General features: G+C 29.1%; 1 protein-coding gene across 3 annotated transcripts in view; it reads left to right on the top strand.

The window, feature by feature from the left end:
• LOC112688031 (calcitonin gene-related peptide type 1 receptor-like) overlaps positions 1-16,247 on the top strand; it is a 222,000-nt gene that overhangs the window by 197,150 nt on the left and 8,603 nt on the right. For 2 of the 3 annotated variants that reach the window (XM_025561044.1, XM_025561045.1), the window contains exons 9-10: positions 11,901-11,942; positions 12,472-12,561. In XM_025561044.1, the coding sequence (XP_025416829.1) occupies positions 11,901-11,942; positions 12,472-12,561 (132 nt within the window). The remainder of the gene's footprint in view (positions 1-11,900; positions 11,943-12,471; positions 12,562-16,247) is intronic. The other variant, XM_025561046.1, reaches the window with a different exon arrangement.

The raw sequence follows: 16,247 nt of genomic DNA, 5'->3' as shown, positions 1-16,247 counted from the left end.
AAGTATGGTAATTATACTTGCAATAAAATATATAATCAAAGTGAACAATTTAAATTTAGATATATTCAAATATTTACCAAAAATTTTAGTAACTGTTGAATTGTACGAGTTGCGGGTATCTATATCAATTAAAGAACATGAAAAAGATAAAAGGGCTTCGCATCCCAGTTTTTTTCATTGAAATTGCACCCCTATTCAGGACCCAACTAGTAAACGCCGGGTACATCACTATCTTCTAAAACTGTTTCTTTTAATCGATCAGACGTCCCAATTGATAATCGATTGTACGATAGTACCAAGGCAAAGGGGTGTAACAGGTGAGATCGCGGTATCCGGGTGACACGATCGAATTGATATCGTGTATACTGCGTATAAAATAGCAATAGTAAAAGTAAAATACTAAATTAGTGTAATAATTGATAACTAACTAATTTAAAACGTTCTAAAAGTTAGAATATTCTGGATGAATTTATGAAGATGATGACAATTTTTAATATAATATAATACGTAATAATATAGTAAATGGGTACCTGAGCTATTTTTCCAAGAACTGAGTTTGTCGATTCACATGTACTTCTGGATTTTTCCTTCATTTAATTAACCTATATTTTGGCAATATCCGGAACGTGATTATGGTCCATGTATTTTATTTTTTCACTCTTAGATACAGAGAATCTTCCTTTACATTTTTTGTATTACACACACACCGCTAAATGCTTTTTTCCAGCATATTACATTCACGTTGATACATGTATCCACCATTTACTAAAATATTGGAGGCTCTTTCACTCTTTATATATTTCTCATAATTACTCATAATTTAATAAAATCAATTAATTAATAAAATTAAAATGTTGTCGAAAACTACACTATTAATTGTCGTGCGATCATTTGTCCACATATTTTTGCCGTGCCATCAATTAACCACTATCTATTTACGGTATACCATATAATAATTAATATCAATTAATTGTGTAAGCTATTAGAAAAATTAATGATATTACTTGTTATTTTACGTATAAAACCTGTTGTAGTATAAAAACTGTTGAAATTTAATTTCGGAAATGAATATAAGTAACAAATATAACTAACTTTTATGACCACAATAATTAAAAATTAATACATTCTTTAAAGTATCGATTTATAGGGCTATGCCTTATAAGGACTTAAAATTATTCAAAAATTGTTGTGATTTTATCTTTAAACTTAAAAATAATGTCGGATATATAGAGTATTATTTACGCTATTTAAACGTTATAATTACCACAATAATATAATTATTTACTAAAAAAAAAAAAAGAAAAGAAATTGAATTGAATTGAAATTGAAATGTAGTGTATTATTATGTAGTATAATCGAAAAATTGAAAATTGAGTAAAAAATAATATTGATTTAAATTATTTCAAAATATTATTTGCAATAAAGAGAATATTTAATTATTACTGGCTGTAAAAATGTAAGATTCAGAATATCGATAAAAACTAAGAAATGGATGATAAATAAATATAATTGAAATTATAATACTTTATATTTGATAATATAATGTTAAAAAATAAATATAATAAAACTAAAATTAAAATTTTAGTTGAAAAAAAAATGTATAAAGATAATGAAAAAAGTCATGAAGCAGAAAGATATTTAAATAAAGATATTTTAATAAGGATGTAATTTAATAATTGTTCACTCAATAAAAACAACATAAACAAGATTGAAATTAAAATTGAAAATGTATGAAAAATTTATATTATTGATTATTTAAATGAAAATAGAATGAAAAACAGTTTATTTATAAATAAATGAATTGAAGTTATTTAAAAATATTATCTACATCATTGAGAACATTTTATTATTGCTATACTTGAAAATTTAATGATAAAGAAATATTAAACAATATAAAATCTAAAGAAACCTAAATTTAATTGAAATTCTTACACCTATAATTATAATTCAGTTTTAAACCTTAAAATAATTAAATAAAAATAGTGATAAGGCTCTCCTAGTACCCGAGAGTTATTTGATTTAAGTAAGTAGTATTTAGTTTTAATAAGTTAAGTAAGTAATCAAATAATATGATTTACTATGGAAAATATAGTAAAAATAATTAATTACATAATTAACTATTAAATTAAAAATGTAACTAATGATAGCGCATTTCACGCGGTGGCGGTCAAATTATTTTGTCATGGGAGGGATGTAGCTGATTTTTTAACAAACACTATTATAATATGTTATATATTATTATAATATATAAAATCTTTATTTTTAAACATAAAATAAATTAACAATATATATTTTAATTATAGTGTTAAATCTATTTTATTATTTTTTTTTTTTGCCCATTCGTCCAGTATTTCATCTGCAGTTATATTGACAACCCCACGATGAACAGCCATAGTGGTTAAGTATTCGTGCAGGTATTTACCAAATTTAGATTTTGTGACCCCACTGTCTTGTTTAACTCTTTTTGTGGCAAAGGAACATCTGATTCACAGGTATCAACATCGACGACCCCATCTGATTGTTTAACATTTTTTGAAAAAAAAAAAAAAACTCAATATTGAGCAATCTTTTCTTTTAGCACTCATAATGAATGATATTAATATTATTTGTAGCTGAATGACAAACTATAACAATTATAACGTCTATAACTCGGTGATTTAAACTTTAATACTTAGTACTCGTAGCCATAAGTCAACATTCAAGATAAATTGACTAATACGAGTAGTTGAGCGCTGGCTACGAAATACGAATACGAATATCGATATCGATATGCACGGTGAGGAGGGTGTTAATTCTTACTTGTTATCAAATATTCTCGATTATCGGCGAGGAAACTCCCGTACATTTTGTATAGACAACTAAATAATAAATATAAATAATAGTAATAGCCTAATTCATAGATATGAATCTTGATAGATAATAATAATTATACCATACACAGTGACACAATGTATAAAAATATACTAAATAATACTTGGATAGTTGTACTCGTAAAACATATTGTCTACTGTAAAAATTTACCATAAATGATTACTTATGTTTTTTGAAAAAAAAAATAAATGAATACCTATATTATATTAAATATAAACTATATATATGAAATAAAAGTATTAAAAAAAATGTCATGTGGGGGGTATATTCCCCTCAACGCCCCCGTTTGGCAGCTGCATGTCCCCAGACCCCCCCTATGGACTTTCGAATTCAAATTTTTACAGTCGTTTGTGTTTCGTTTGTGCTTGTTTGTGCTTTTATTCCCGTTGTTTGTACTCAATCCGTTTCCGAGTTATCGAAATTTCAAGGTGGGGGGTTGGGGACGTGCACAGCCACCCCACTACCTCGGACTTAGGGGTTCAAATTTTTACAGTCGTTTGTATTTCGTTTGAGCTTTTATTCCTGTCGTTTGTGCTTAACCCATTTCCGAGTTGTCGAACTTTTAAGGGAGGGCTAGGGACATGCTCAGCCCCCCCCACGACCTCGGACTTATGAGTTCAAATTTTTACAGTCGTTTGTATTTCATTTGTGCTTGTGTGTGCTTTTATTCTCATCATTTGTACTTAACCCGTTTCCGAGATATAAAACATTGAAGGAGGGAGGGGCCTAAGAACATGCTAAATAAATTTAAAATATATTTAAACAAACTTTTAGTGTATATTGTTTTATTAACACATTTTATAAAGTAAATTAAGTATATGTAAGTAACCAATTTTTTTATTTATTATTGACCTGCTCGTTTATTCGGCTACTCGTAAACTGTTGTACTTTCGGCATTACACAATGTTACAAAATATACGCGTACGACATTTTACGTATGAATCGATGTTGTGTGGTTGCGAGACGCAAAAACAACGACAGATAATAATCGACTGAACTGAACACTAAACGAATAATCTATTATTCTATATCTACTATTATCTTTATCGACATCCGATTGATATCCGGCGGGTTATACAGTCGATACGGGGTTATAGTATTATTTATATTTAAACAAAAATTATAACGAGATACGAGAGGTAGTTTGCAGATAGTATATTATTGGAAGTATAAAGTACTCTTAATACATTTTTTTTTCGATCGGTTGAAATATGTATCTATAGTTTTTAATTTTAAATTTGAAAAATTTGTCAATGTATGAAAAATAAGCATAAAAATTTTAAAATATGCACTCTCCTGCAAAATCTATCAAACATGCAAATATATATATATATAATATATGCAATGTATTACTTTCAAATTTTAGATCTGATATCATGGCACCGAGAAACGAATTTATTTTGCACTCTGCTATATTTAACAATAATAAAAAAAATTATGCAATTATATTTATCTCTAAATAGTCAGACATGTTATAATAATTGTTAAGATCCATGGAAAATAGTAACGTTATAAATACCTATACTGGTATACAATATACATATACATTATAAAACATAAAATTAAAAAATAATGCTTGGATTTGTATTCAAATACTTTGTGAATATTCGTAAAATACATTTTTATAATAGTATTTTAAAAGTATTTTTAATACTTTTTATTCGAATACTAGTATTAGTATCTTAATACATACTTTTTCAAAAGTATTGTTTACAAACCGTGTTTACGGTTAGACACGTATGTACGTATAAGTTTCAGTGCAAATTCACAGTAGCCTGTCAGAACTAAAATTCCGTGGCCGAATAAAATGGTCGCTTAAAAGTCTACCCAAATTTAAAAATGACAAAATAAAAAAGGTTTTATAAAATTTTAAAAACGTGTTATGATATTATTATTATTAAGTTTTTTTCAAAATGAAAATTCATCAATAATGATTATATCGCTTCGGGGTTTTGGAGAGAATAGCGCTTATTGTTTTAAAATACACGTAAAAATGTCGAATATTTAAATTTTTGTACGCAAATTAATTTAAAAAAAAAATAAAGTGGGTCATTATAAAAAAAATCCTAAGTAAATCAGAATTTTCTGCTGAAGTTTGATCACAAATCTGCACAAACGTGGAATAAACGAACAGATCAATATGAAATAAAAAATTGATTAGTGAGGAGGCTAAGTCCTTAGGTCCTTCCGTCCTTCAATGTTTAACATCTTTGAAACGGGTAAAGCACAAACAATGAGAATAAAAGCACAAACAAGGACAAACAAAATACAAACGACTGTAAAAATTTGAACTCGAAATTCCGAGGTAGTGGGGGGGCTAGGTATGTCCCTAGCCCCCCTCCCTTGAAAGTTCGACAACTCGGAAATGGGTTAAGCACAAACGACGGGAATAAAAACACAAACAAGCACAAATGAAGCACTGTAAAAATTTGAACTCGAAAGTCCGAGGTGGGGGGGCTGGGGACATGCAGCTCCGTGTAGCCGCCACTGATTTCATTCATACTTTTATAATATAAAGGTAGCCTTCCAGTAAGCATGTGGCAGCAAGGAGTTCTACCAAGTTTGTTTTTTTGTGATAAATGGGTGTATGATTATTTAGAAAGTTAGGGAATTAACTTAAACTAACTCAGAAAAAAAATATTGTCACGAAACTTATAACAATCAAGCCTCAGACTAGATTTTGGATTTTGGAAACGAAATGTTGATTTTAAGATTGTGACATGGAATATAACAAGCCTTAATAAACCTGGGACCTCTCAGAACTTAGTTGATATACTAAGCACATTTAAAGTTAAAATAGTCGCCTTACAAGAAATCCAGTGGCTGGGCGCAGTACAATTAGACGTTGGAGATTATACCATTTTTTCTCTGGATCAGAAAACTCACATAACTTCGGATCGGACTTTGCAGTCCAGAAAACCATGACAAAATATATAAAGGAATTCAATCCGGTATCGGAACGGATTTCCGTACTAACACTTACAACAAATCCAATAAATCTTTACTATAATTAATGAACACGCACCGACTGAAGTGAGGGAACATGATGTGAAAGAGTTATTTTATGAACAACTAACAGATTTATACGAAAAAATATCTGGCAGTGTTATAAAAATTGTCCTTGTGGATTTCAATGCGAAATGTAGACGAGAGCAACAGTACCTCTAAACTATAAAGAGGGAAATTCTGCACATCAACAGTAATGATAATGGAGAGAGAATTATAACTTTCGCTATACCTAATGGCATGACTAAAAGCAGTACTACTTTCCCACGTATATACACGTGGAGACCTCCGGATGGTATAACAATGAATTAAATCGACCATGTAATGACACAGAACAGATACCGCAGTACTATCGTTGATGTTTGAAGCTATATAGAAGCCGACTGTGACACTGATTACTACATGGTAATAGCAAAATGCAGGCTAAAATTAAAAAGCTAAACTAGATCGAGAAGAGAAAAACACTCGAAGTTCAACCTTGAGTCTCTCAAGGGAGATGATACTAGAAAGAAGTATCAAGAGGCGATCAATAAAAATCATGATATAAAGAGTGGACAAAATTCTAGAACATGAAAAAATATAAAAGATGCCATTTAGAGAGTGGCGGAACAAAGTGTCGAACAAATTAAGAACACAAGAAATATATGGTACAATGAAAAATGTCATTCCGCAGTAGAGAAACGCAACAGGGCTAGAGTAAAATATATGGCAAGTGATACTCAAGCATTGAAAGATATGTACGAAACCGAGCGGAAAATCTGCAAGAGAATTGTTCAGAGAGAAAAAAGGAAATATCTCAATAGAATCCTTGAAAACGCAGAAAATTACCACTCCCTAGGGAGAACCAGACATTTCTTCCAAATCATTAAGCAGTACCAAAAATGCAATCCCAAATAGAATGAAATTAGAGACTCTTACGGACAAATACTAATGCAAACAGTAACAAAAGCTATACGTTGGAAGCAGTATTTTGAAAACCTCTTGAATTCTACGATACCAGATAACCCAATACTACATACTAAGTACCAATGAGCAGAACCGTACATAGAAAACCCAAAACTAGAGGAAGTTAAAACAGCTACACTCAGATTAAAAAATTGGAAAACCTCAGGCCAGATGGAATTGCCGCAGAGCTAATCAAGTTTGGAGAGAAGAGACTACACAACGCCATTTTCTGAGTATGTTAAAGAGATATGGAATGAAGAGAAAATGCCAGAAATTTGAAATGAAGTAACAATCATACCTCTATATGAGAAAGGAAACAGAACGGATTTCCATAACTATAGAGACATAGTCCTCTTGAACACAGTGTGTAAGTTTTTTTCTAAATTACTGCTTGCCCGTCTCAAACCTTACGCTGAAGAATGCTTGGGAGAGAACCAATGTGGGTTCCGAAAAGACAAGTCAACAATCGAACAACTAGCCATCATAGGACAGATAATTTAAAAGAAGTATGAATTCCGTCAAAATATGTGGCAGGTGTTCGTTGATTTCAAGAAGGCATACGACAGTGTTCACAGAAATAGCCTATACAACATAAGTAATCACTCTAGTTTTCCGGATAAATTAATAAAGTTAACTAAAATTGGTATGGAGGAGGCAAAATACCGGGTTAGAGTAGACAACGAACTTTCGTCACCTTTTACAGTGGATACTGGGCTAAAGCAAGGTGATACATTATCTCCATTATTGTTTAACCTAACTTTGGAAAAAGTGGTTAGAGAACTTCAATCTAATGAAGGTAATATATAAATTAATCTTGATAGTATAAAGGAAATTTATTTCAGATAGTGGTGAAATTTTTATGTGCATAAATACATCGAGTAGAGACTGATTAAGAGATAGAGAGGCATACATTTGATATTATAATTCTTTTAGGATTGAGGAGTCTGTATATAGGAATTATGTGTTGGTTTATTTTTAGTATATTTTGTGATTTTTTCTGTTAGAAAATTTAATACTAGTTTTCTAAATAAGAAAACGCATACACGACCCATAAACATTTTTGATATAAATTTAATATTGCTTGGAGAGATAATTTCTCAAATTGCAATAATATAATTTTTGAGTAATAGTCCATCGACCGGGTAAATAATAATTGCCTGTTCTTTTTTCGGCGTGTTTAAGTTGGCCGTGACTAGAGCATAGTTCAGTTTATTTTTTGTACCGATAAAAGATAATGAGTTGTATGTAGATCGGCTGGCGTCGGGTGTTGAGAGGGTAAAGGTAGATTGTGTGATGTTGGCGATGGAGTTATAGCGATATGTGAACTGGTTTTATTGCAGATAGATGTACCTATGGAATTAAATTTTTTTTGCTGATTTTATATTTGATTTGGTTATAGATGGAATATTGTTGTTTTGTAATTAGTAGTATTTGTTTTATTTGTAGGTTTTAGGTTTGATGGAGATTTGCTGGGAAGCATTTTTGAAGGCTATGAGTCTAATTTATTAGTGTTCATTTGTTGGCGTAATGTTATTCTAAAGTATTCATATTACCTTTATTAGTTGCGATTAGGCGTCATAATGTGTTTGCTATCGAAGCTTAAAATGCGCACTCACAAAAGATAACACACGTATTGCTCTGTTGGTTTTCAAACACGTACTACGAAATTTGTTATTTGTCCTTTATGTAATTTTTTCTTTTCATTTATTCAATTAAAATTGTTAAAAATAATAAATTTACTGAATTCAACTGAAACTACAAGTATCTATTTGGTAGAAGGCCCAGATCTTATAATTTTTATGAGGTATCCCGGTAGGCCAGTATACGCCTCTATACTATACCTAATAAATTTTATTTTTATTTTTAAATGAAAAAATAGTTTTTGCCGTTGTTGTAATTTATAAGAGTGATTTTATTAAAAAACGGCTAATTTAAAGATTTTTTTGTTAAATAAACAAAATTTAGATAAACCATATAAAGAAATACCTGCTAAAGGCTTGTTGTCACAGAAACAGTATTTTATTTTTCAATTGCCATTGTAGTGTGGCCCATGTCAATATTGATACTCATAGCCTTAGATATATTGAAACAGGGCCGTTCAGAGGGGGGGAGCAATGGGACCATTTATCCCCAGGCCCCATTATTGGAATATTTTTTAGCGGGCCCCCATAAAGTCTTGATGTATAGTAATTAATAATAAAGCCTCGATTATATTGAGCAATTTTACACTACGTGTCGGCGATTAATGTCGCGCGCGTGTGAACGTGTAGTTACTTGTCCGATTATATTGAAAGATTAAATTATAAATAAAATGAATGATTTTCAATTCTACATAATGTAAGTATGTAATGCAGTACATGAATTTAAATGAGCTTGATTGGTTAAGGTTTAGAAAAATACGTTTGCAAGAATTTTGTTATTCTCAGTGAGTATTTTGTCTATCATATCTTATTATTATGGTCAAAAGGCCTCCAAATTAATTTGCCCCTAGCCCCGAAAAATCTTGATACGGCCCTGTATCTACAACCATGTTGCAAACTTTATGCAAGACAAAGTGAACATTTATAAAATATTCATAAATGAGTTTTTTTACGTTTTAATTATTATTAATTTTTATCGAGTTATTATGTAAATATTAAGTTGGTGTAATTTATTTCAATACCTAATGAAAACAATTTTGTATTTTAAATTAATTAATTTTATTAATTGAATTTAAGTTGTGTTAACGATATTTATTAACTTAATTTTAAACTTGATCGATGTGATTAACATGTGAATTAATTTAATTAAAAGAAAAATAAACAAATAATCAACTTGATTTAACTGAGTTTAAAAATATCAATAACTTGCCCAGGCTTGGCTATTTGTGGTTTTCTTTAACTTCCAATGTATATTGCTCTATTATTAACTTTCATAATATTAAATTAATTTCTACTCTTTAACTGTTGCCCAATAAAATATATAGTATATTATTCATCTAGAACAATCATAAAAAAATAATGACTCGTGGCACAGTCTCGACTTCCAATTACATGACAATCTTGGAAAAGTAACTACAAAACAATGTGAATATTAGTTTATGTTGGAGGAAAGGCGTAAAAAACATACTTATATCTCTTATATTATATTAAGCAGGAAAATTAATTTAAATTATAAAAAACGTCATAAACTTTAAAACATGAAAATTTGAATTGAAAACATCAAAATATAGAAAATAAGTTTTATTACGTTGCCGCTGTTATCGTTACACAACGAATAATTTAAAATCTTTCCGAATACTTACCATAATAACCATAAAAAAAATAAAAAGCAAAAAGATATTAAAAAATACAAGAAATTGTTATCAAAGGCTTACAAAAATTTATAAAGCTATATATACATCTGGAAGTTCTAAATTGACTTAACTTCACCTATTTAATTGATTTATTCTGATAACATTTGCAAACAAAATAAGTTAAATGTTTTCAACACCTAAAATTAATATACTGATTCCATTCAAGTATTCCGGGATTTTATCTGAAGACAATACTTTCATCTATGTATAATTAATATTATTTGTTTATAATTTTATGTATTATATTTTTAATAAGCATGATATCAATAGATTTAATTGAATATTATTATGTTACATTTTTAGTTTATTATTTTTACAGTTGTATTTTGATATTAAAAATCTGATAAAATGTTGAAACTGAGTGTTTACCATTCAATGGCACGTTCTTAAGAAAATAGGTACTTGGTGGACGTTTAGAAAGTAAATCATGATAAAGCTTTTATAATTTCATGTTGACCACCGATATGTTTTTTTTTTTTTTTTTTAATTTTATTAGGTAATTGTATACATTTAATTGTCATATTTGGAAAACCACTCGTATAATAACAAAATTAGCATCAAAGCTGTATAAATATTTCATCGTAAAATAATTTATACTCGACTCTAATGTCTCATTTACACATGACGAATACTCGGATGAAAAACTCATTTTGTTGCTCGGCATAGTACCGACATAGACCGAATCAGCATCTACTAGAAATCTGCACTGTCCGTTTTTTTTTTCGGCCTGATCCGGCCCGAAACTTAAACTTACAAAATGCCCCTACCCAATCCCGTTCCTTAATTTTTTTTAAGAAGTCCAATCCGATCAGGGCCGTTTGTAATATTTATTATTGGTTTTTATCAGTGATCTATTTATAAATATCATATGGGCGAATAATATATATGTATGTACTTATTTTGTCGTTACTAAAATTGTATAAACGCTTACGAAAAAAAGTATGTAATATTATGATCAGCTAAACATTTTATCAAACAAATTAATAACAAAGACCTTTCTAGAATTGAGAAACGGAAATTGTGAGTTTCAATTAATAACTAAAAAATCATATGATTACATTTTTATTACGTTTGCAAAGCATAGAAATAAATGCACCAACATTGTACTTCTAAAAACAGTTTTTAATATTATTTCAAAATAAAATATTCAAAACTAAGATTTATTTTTTGAATGCGATAAGTTATCCTTGTATTTTTATGTTTCCAAAAAAAAATATAACAAAACTATTCATAATATGATATTAGTATAATACGATACGATGATAATATTATGTTATTCAGTGGTTCCCAAACTGTGAGGCGCGCCTCCCTATAGTGAGAAGCAGGCACTTATTGGGGGAGGCGCAAGGCAATGTATACCACTATATATATGGTATTACATTATCATATATTTATTTTTATTCTGACAGTAATTTTCTTTTATTAAAATAATAAAAAAAATATTATTTTATTTATTCATGAAAGGCACGATTATTTTTTTTTTTTTTTTGTTTTGGGAATGCGCGAACCAAAAATGTTTGGGAACCGCTGATGTAATTGATTGTCATAATTTGCACAAAGTTCTAATTATGTCTCACTCTCTAAACATTCATCAATACAGTATTCTGTATAAAAATAGAAGCAACTAATAATTGTATTTTAATGTCTTGCTAACATTTTAATTGTTGACAAACGAATTTTTCATTTACGATATTATTAAAATATTTTACTTTCTTAATAAATTTTTTGGGGTTTTTTTTTCTAGGGACTTTGTGTGGCGACATTGTTTTGTTTTCTCAATGGAGAGGTATGTATAACAGTTATTATTTTGAAATCATATGGTTAATGAAGCTCGGAAAGTAAATTGAGTACTTGTAAAAAAGTATTAGATGAATTTCCGATGAACTAGCAATTTACTTCGTCAAATATATTATTTATAAACCAAATAAATTGGATTGGGATAGTGAAGCAATAAGTTTTTAGAAAAGAAAACTATAAGTTTTATTTATGTCTTATGCATACGCTTTTTAAACTAGGGCTATTTTTTTATTCCCCAATGAACGTTAAAGAATCGGCATAAAAGTACGAATTCTATTTCTGTCTAAAAAAATATAATATAGATAATACCAAATTAATGTAAATGAATAAACATGAAAGATTTTAACACAACATTTGTTAGGTTCCGTCTTCTTTTATTACTACCTAACTATTATTATTTGTATCAATTTTTTAGTATAAGTATTAATTTCCGAAATTAAGGGGAAATAATGGCAAATTGTTTTTTAATAGCAACCTGGTTAAAGTTATACATATGGTTTTATACTTATTATTTACAGGTGGTAGCCCAAATCAAAAGACGGTGGCAATTCATGTTTTTCCGGACTAGGGCCAATTCATACACAGCAACAACGGTCTCGGTACGTCAGGTTAGCCGCTATTCACTATTTGCACGTTGCACGTCTCACACACACACACACACACACACACACACACACAAACACACACCCCACTCATGTGTACCATATAATCTTAAAAAATATATGGGATGACCTAGGAAGAATTTTAAATGCGATAAGCAGTTGGTAAGTTTTCGAAACGAATTTCCGTCCGACAATTGACAAGTTCAAAATCCGTAGCAGCAATTACTTCCGGTTCTACGTGTTCCAGCTTTGTTTTTTTTCCGGTCATGCAGCTTGTTGTTTTTAAGCGGATTTTGTTTACTCGTGTTCTGAAACCATTTACCAGATAATCTTAAAACAGTTGCGTGTTTTGGCTTTTTTGCCAGTACAATTCCAATGTTCATTCTTGCTCGTGAACAACGGAAGCGAAAACAATTTTAAAAGTGCTTACAATAATAATTACGATTCAATTGACCTTTATTTTTTTACTTCAAAAACTTTTGTTATTATAAAGCAGCAACAAACCCTTATTATTTTCAGTGGATCTATTAAACATTGACCTTCTTTGTTTAATTAATAAATATGCATGTATATATATAAATATATATATACAGCTAATAGCTGACAAAGTATTTTCAAATATAAAGTTATTATAGTTTACATATTCAAAAAAAGAAAAATCTTTAAAATGGAATAATTATTATTATTTCATTTATTGATATTAAAATGAAAAATATCAAGATTAAAAAAAAATGATATAGCAAACATTATCAAATTACGAGTATTTATATTACATTTTCTATCAATACTTGATAGTGATTGAAATGAGCTGTTAAAATATGTATAGAATATATATTGGAAATGAAACTAGTACGCAAATTCTGAAAATTTAATAAATATATTGAAATTATTTGCGAATTCCCTATGGCAGTTTGAAAGGTCTAGCATAAAATGTTATCACAAACTTTCTTCGTGATCTAATTTCCGATGTGATGTATAATATTACACGTGACTTATGTTGCAGTTTTATTTTACAGAAGTTAAAAATACTTGTGATTGTACAAGTATAAAATTCTTTCCTTGGAATATAAAATTGTCTAGATTTTCAATATTTTTAAGGGAATTTTAATAAAGCAATTTATTTTCATATTTAAAACTTTAATACACAAAATTACTTATTTTATATACAAATATTAATAATAATATTATTTTTCTGAAATTTTTATTAATACATTAGTATTTATACATGAAATATTTTAAAAAAAAATTAAGAAAAAAATAGTCATATTATATTAATGTATGATTGTGGTTAATTATGATTATGATTAGGTTTGCTACAACAATTAATTTTAAACTTACACATAATATACCTATATTTATAATCAATCGTATAATTTTCATTAAAAATGTTTTATTTATGTTTTTATTGAAAATGTTCTTTGGAAAAAATCCATTTTCCCAATTTATTTTTATCAAGTATAGTTGTCTCTTTGAACTCTTCCACAATTCATATTTTTATTCTGAATATTTAAATTAATTAAAACTTATAATAAGAGTTTTGATTAATTTCTAAAACTTTTATTTCAAGCCAATTTGTATGCTCATTAAAACTATATGTTTGTATTTTAAATATCAATCATCCGTGTTTAATAAAAATATTTTGTTCTAGTATTGAGAAGGAATAAATTTATTGATAGATTACTTGTCCCTACATAATAACGTGTGATCGGAAAGTCGCGCACACCAAAATAGAAATGTTTCTAAATAGTAGTTGTGATAAATAAATTTTATCGGTTATTTCAAAATAACACTATGGGTATTCTCGACATTTAATCTAGACGTCATTATTATATGTATTTTTGATACGACGCTTTTAGTAGTGCTTTGATTATTTCTCTGTGAACATGTCGTTTTCCCAAGACCAACGTGTGTTTATTGTTGAACATTATTTTGCTAGCCGTTCTTATGCTTGTGTAGTTGATGAATTTCGAGTGAAATATCCGAATATAGCAGTACCTAACAATTCAACCATAACGAGATTAATCGCCCGTTTCCGTGAAACCGGATCAGTTTCAGACAAGAAGAGAACCGGGAGACCTACCGTTTTGACTGACGCTAAACTAGCCGAGGTAAGAAATGTGATGCTGCGTTCACCATCAAAAAGCTTGAGAAGACTATCAGCACACTCACAAATTTCATATGGTAGTGCTCAAAAAGCGATGAAGAAATTAAAATTTCATGCATATCATGTTCGTAGTGTTCATGAATTAAAAGAACCTGATAAAGAAAAGCGCCTTTTGTACTGTAGATGGTTTCGTTCATTTATCGATAGCAATGGAATTGGAGAACTTGACCGTGTTTTTTTCAGTGACGAGGCATGGTTTCATCTGAGTGGATATGTGAATAGTCAAAATTCTAGAATTTGGTCCACCGAAAATCCGCATGCCCTTCACGAAACCCCTTTGCACAGTCAGAAAATTGGAGTTTGGTGTGCCATATCACGTCGTCAAATAGTGGGCCCTATTTTCTTTGAAACAACAGTGAACAGTGTTGTATACCAAGACATTATAACACAATTTATTTCGTTGCTTGAAATCGATGAAGGAGATTGTTGGTTGCAACAAGATAATGCCACATGTCATACATCCAATAGAACAATGAATTTTTTACGCGAGTTTTTTGGCGAGCGCATCATATCCAAAGGATTATAGCCTCCCCGTTCTCCCGACTTAACACCTCCAGATTTCTTCCTATGGGGTTATCTTAAAGGAAGGGTTTATAAAAATAGACCACAAACATTGGATGAATTGAAGAGTAACATAACAACGGAGATAAACTTAATCAATGTGAGAGTATTGCACAAAGTGGCCACAAACGTGGTAAAACGGGTTCGTGCATGCATTAATGAACAAGGCAGCCATTTTGAGTATATGTTATAAAACATGTTAAATTAATATTTATAAATTAATTTGGAATATTTTTGTATTTGTGTTTATAAATAAAAGTAAAAGTAATTCAATAAAAATACTATTAACAAACACATTCATTTTGATGTGCGCGACTTCTCGATCACACGTTATTACGATTGTGCACAAATGCATGTACGTGTGTTTTGTGTGTGTGTGTGTGTTATTCACATTGACGTATTAACAAAAAACCCAATTAAAATAGCTACTTCAATACAGGTAAATGAACCACTTCAACTCATTATAAATAAATACTATGTCAATTATTAATGGACAATGGTAAACAATTTAAGGTTTCCATTTTAATTTTAAAAGTTTTATTTTCTAATGGTTTATAGGTTACTTAAATTTCGTCAAGAATAAGGGTCCAAATTTAATTTTAAATGTTCAAAATTAATAACTCTGTAAATCCTTTTTTTTTTAAATAGAAAAAAAAGTATAATGGAAATATAAAATAAACTTATAAATAATAGTTCATAATTATTCATGATTTATCACAAATTATTATACAGACAATGATATCAACAATTCGATATCTAATAAAATCGTATCACGTTGTAATTTATAACTGTCGCTTCATGTACCTATACCAACCTATTATTTTTTTAAATTTTATTTTTAACGCTCTAACCGTATTGTTATATGAAGTAGACTACAATAAAATACACTATACACAATGTCTATTATATATATATATATAGTATGGAGAGACTCGATTGCATTTGTGTCAAACGTATATTCAATATC

This window comes from Sipha flava, unplaced genomic scaffold, assembly GCF_003268045.1.
Source record: "Sipha flava isolate LNK unplaced genomic scaffold, YSA_version1 36_pilon_pilon, whole genome shotgun sequence".
Taxonomy (NCBI): Eukaryota; Metazoa; Arthropoda; class Insecta; order Hemiptera; family Aphididae; genus Sipha; species Sipha flava.
This window is presented reverse-complemented; position numbering and strand designations above follow the sequence as displayed.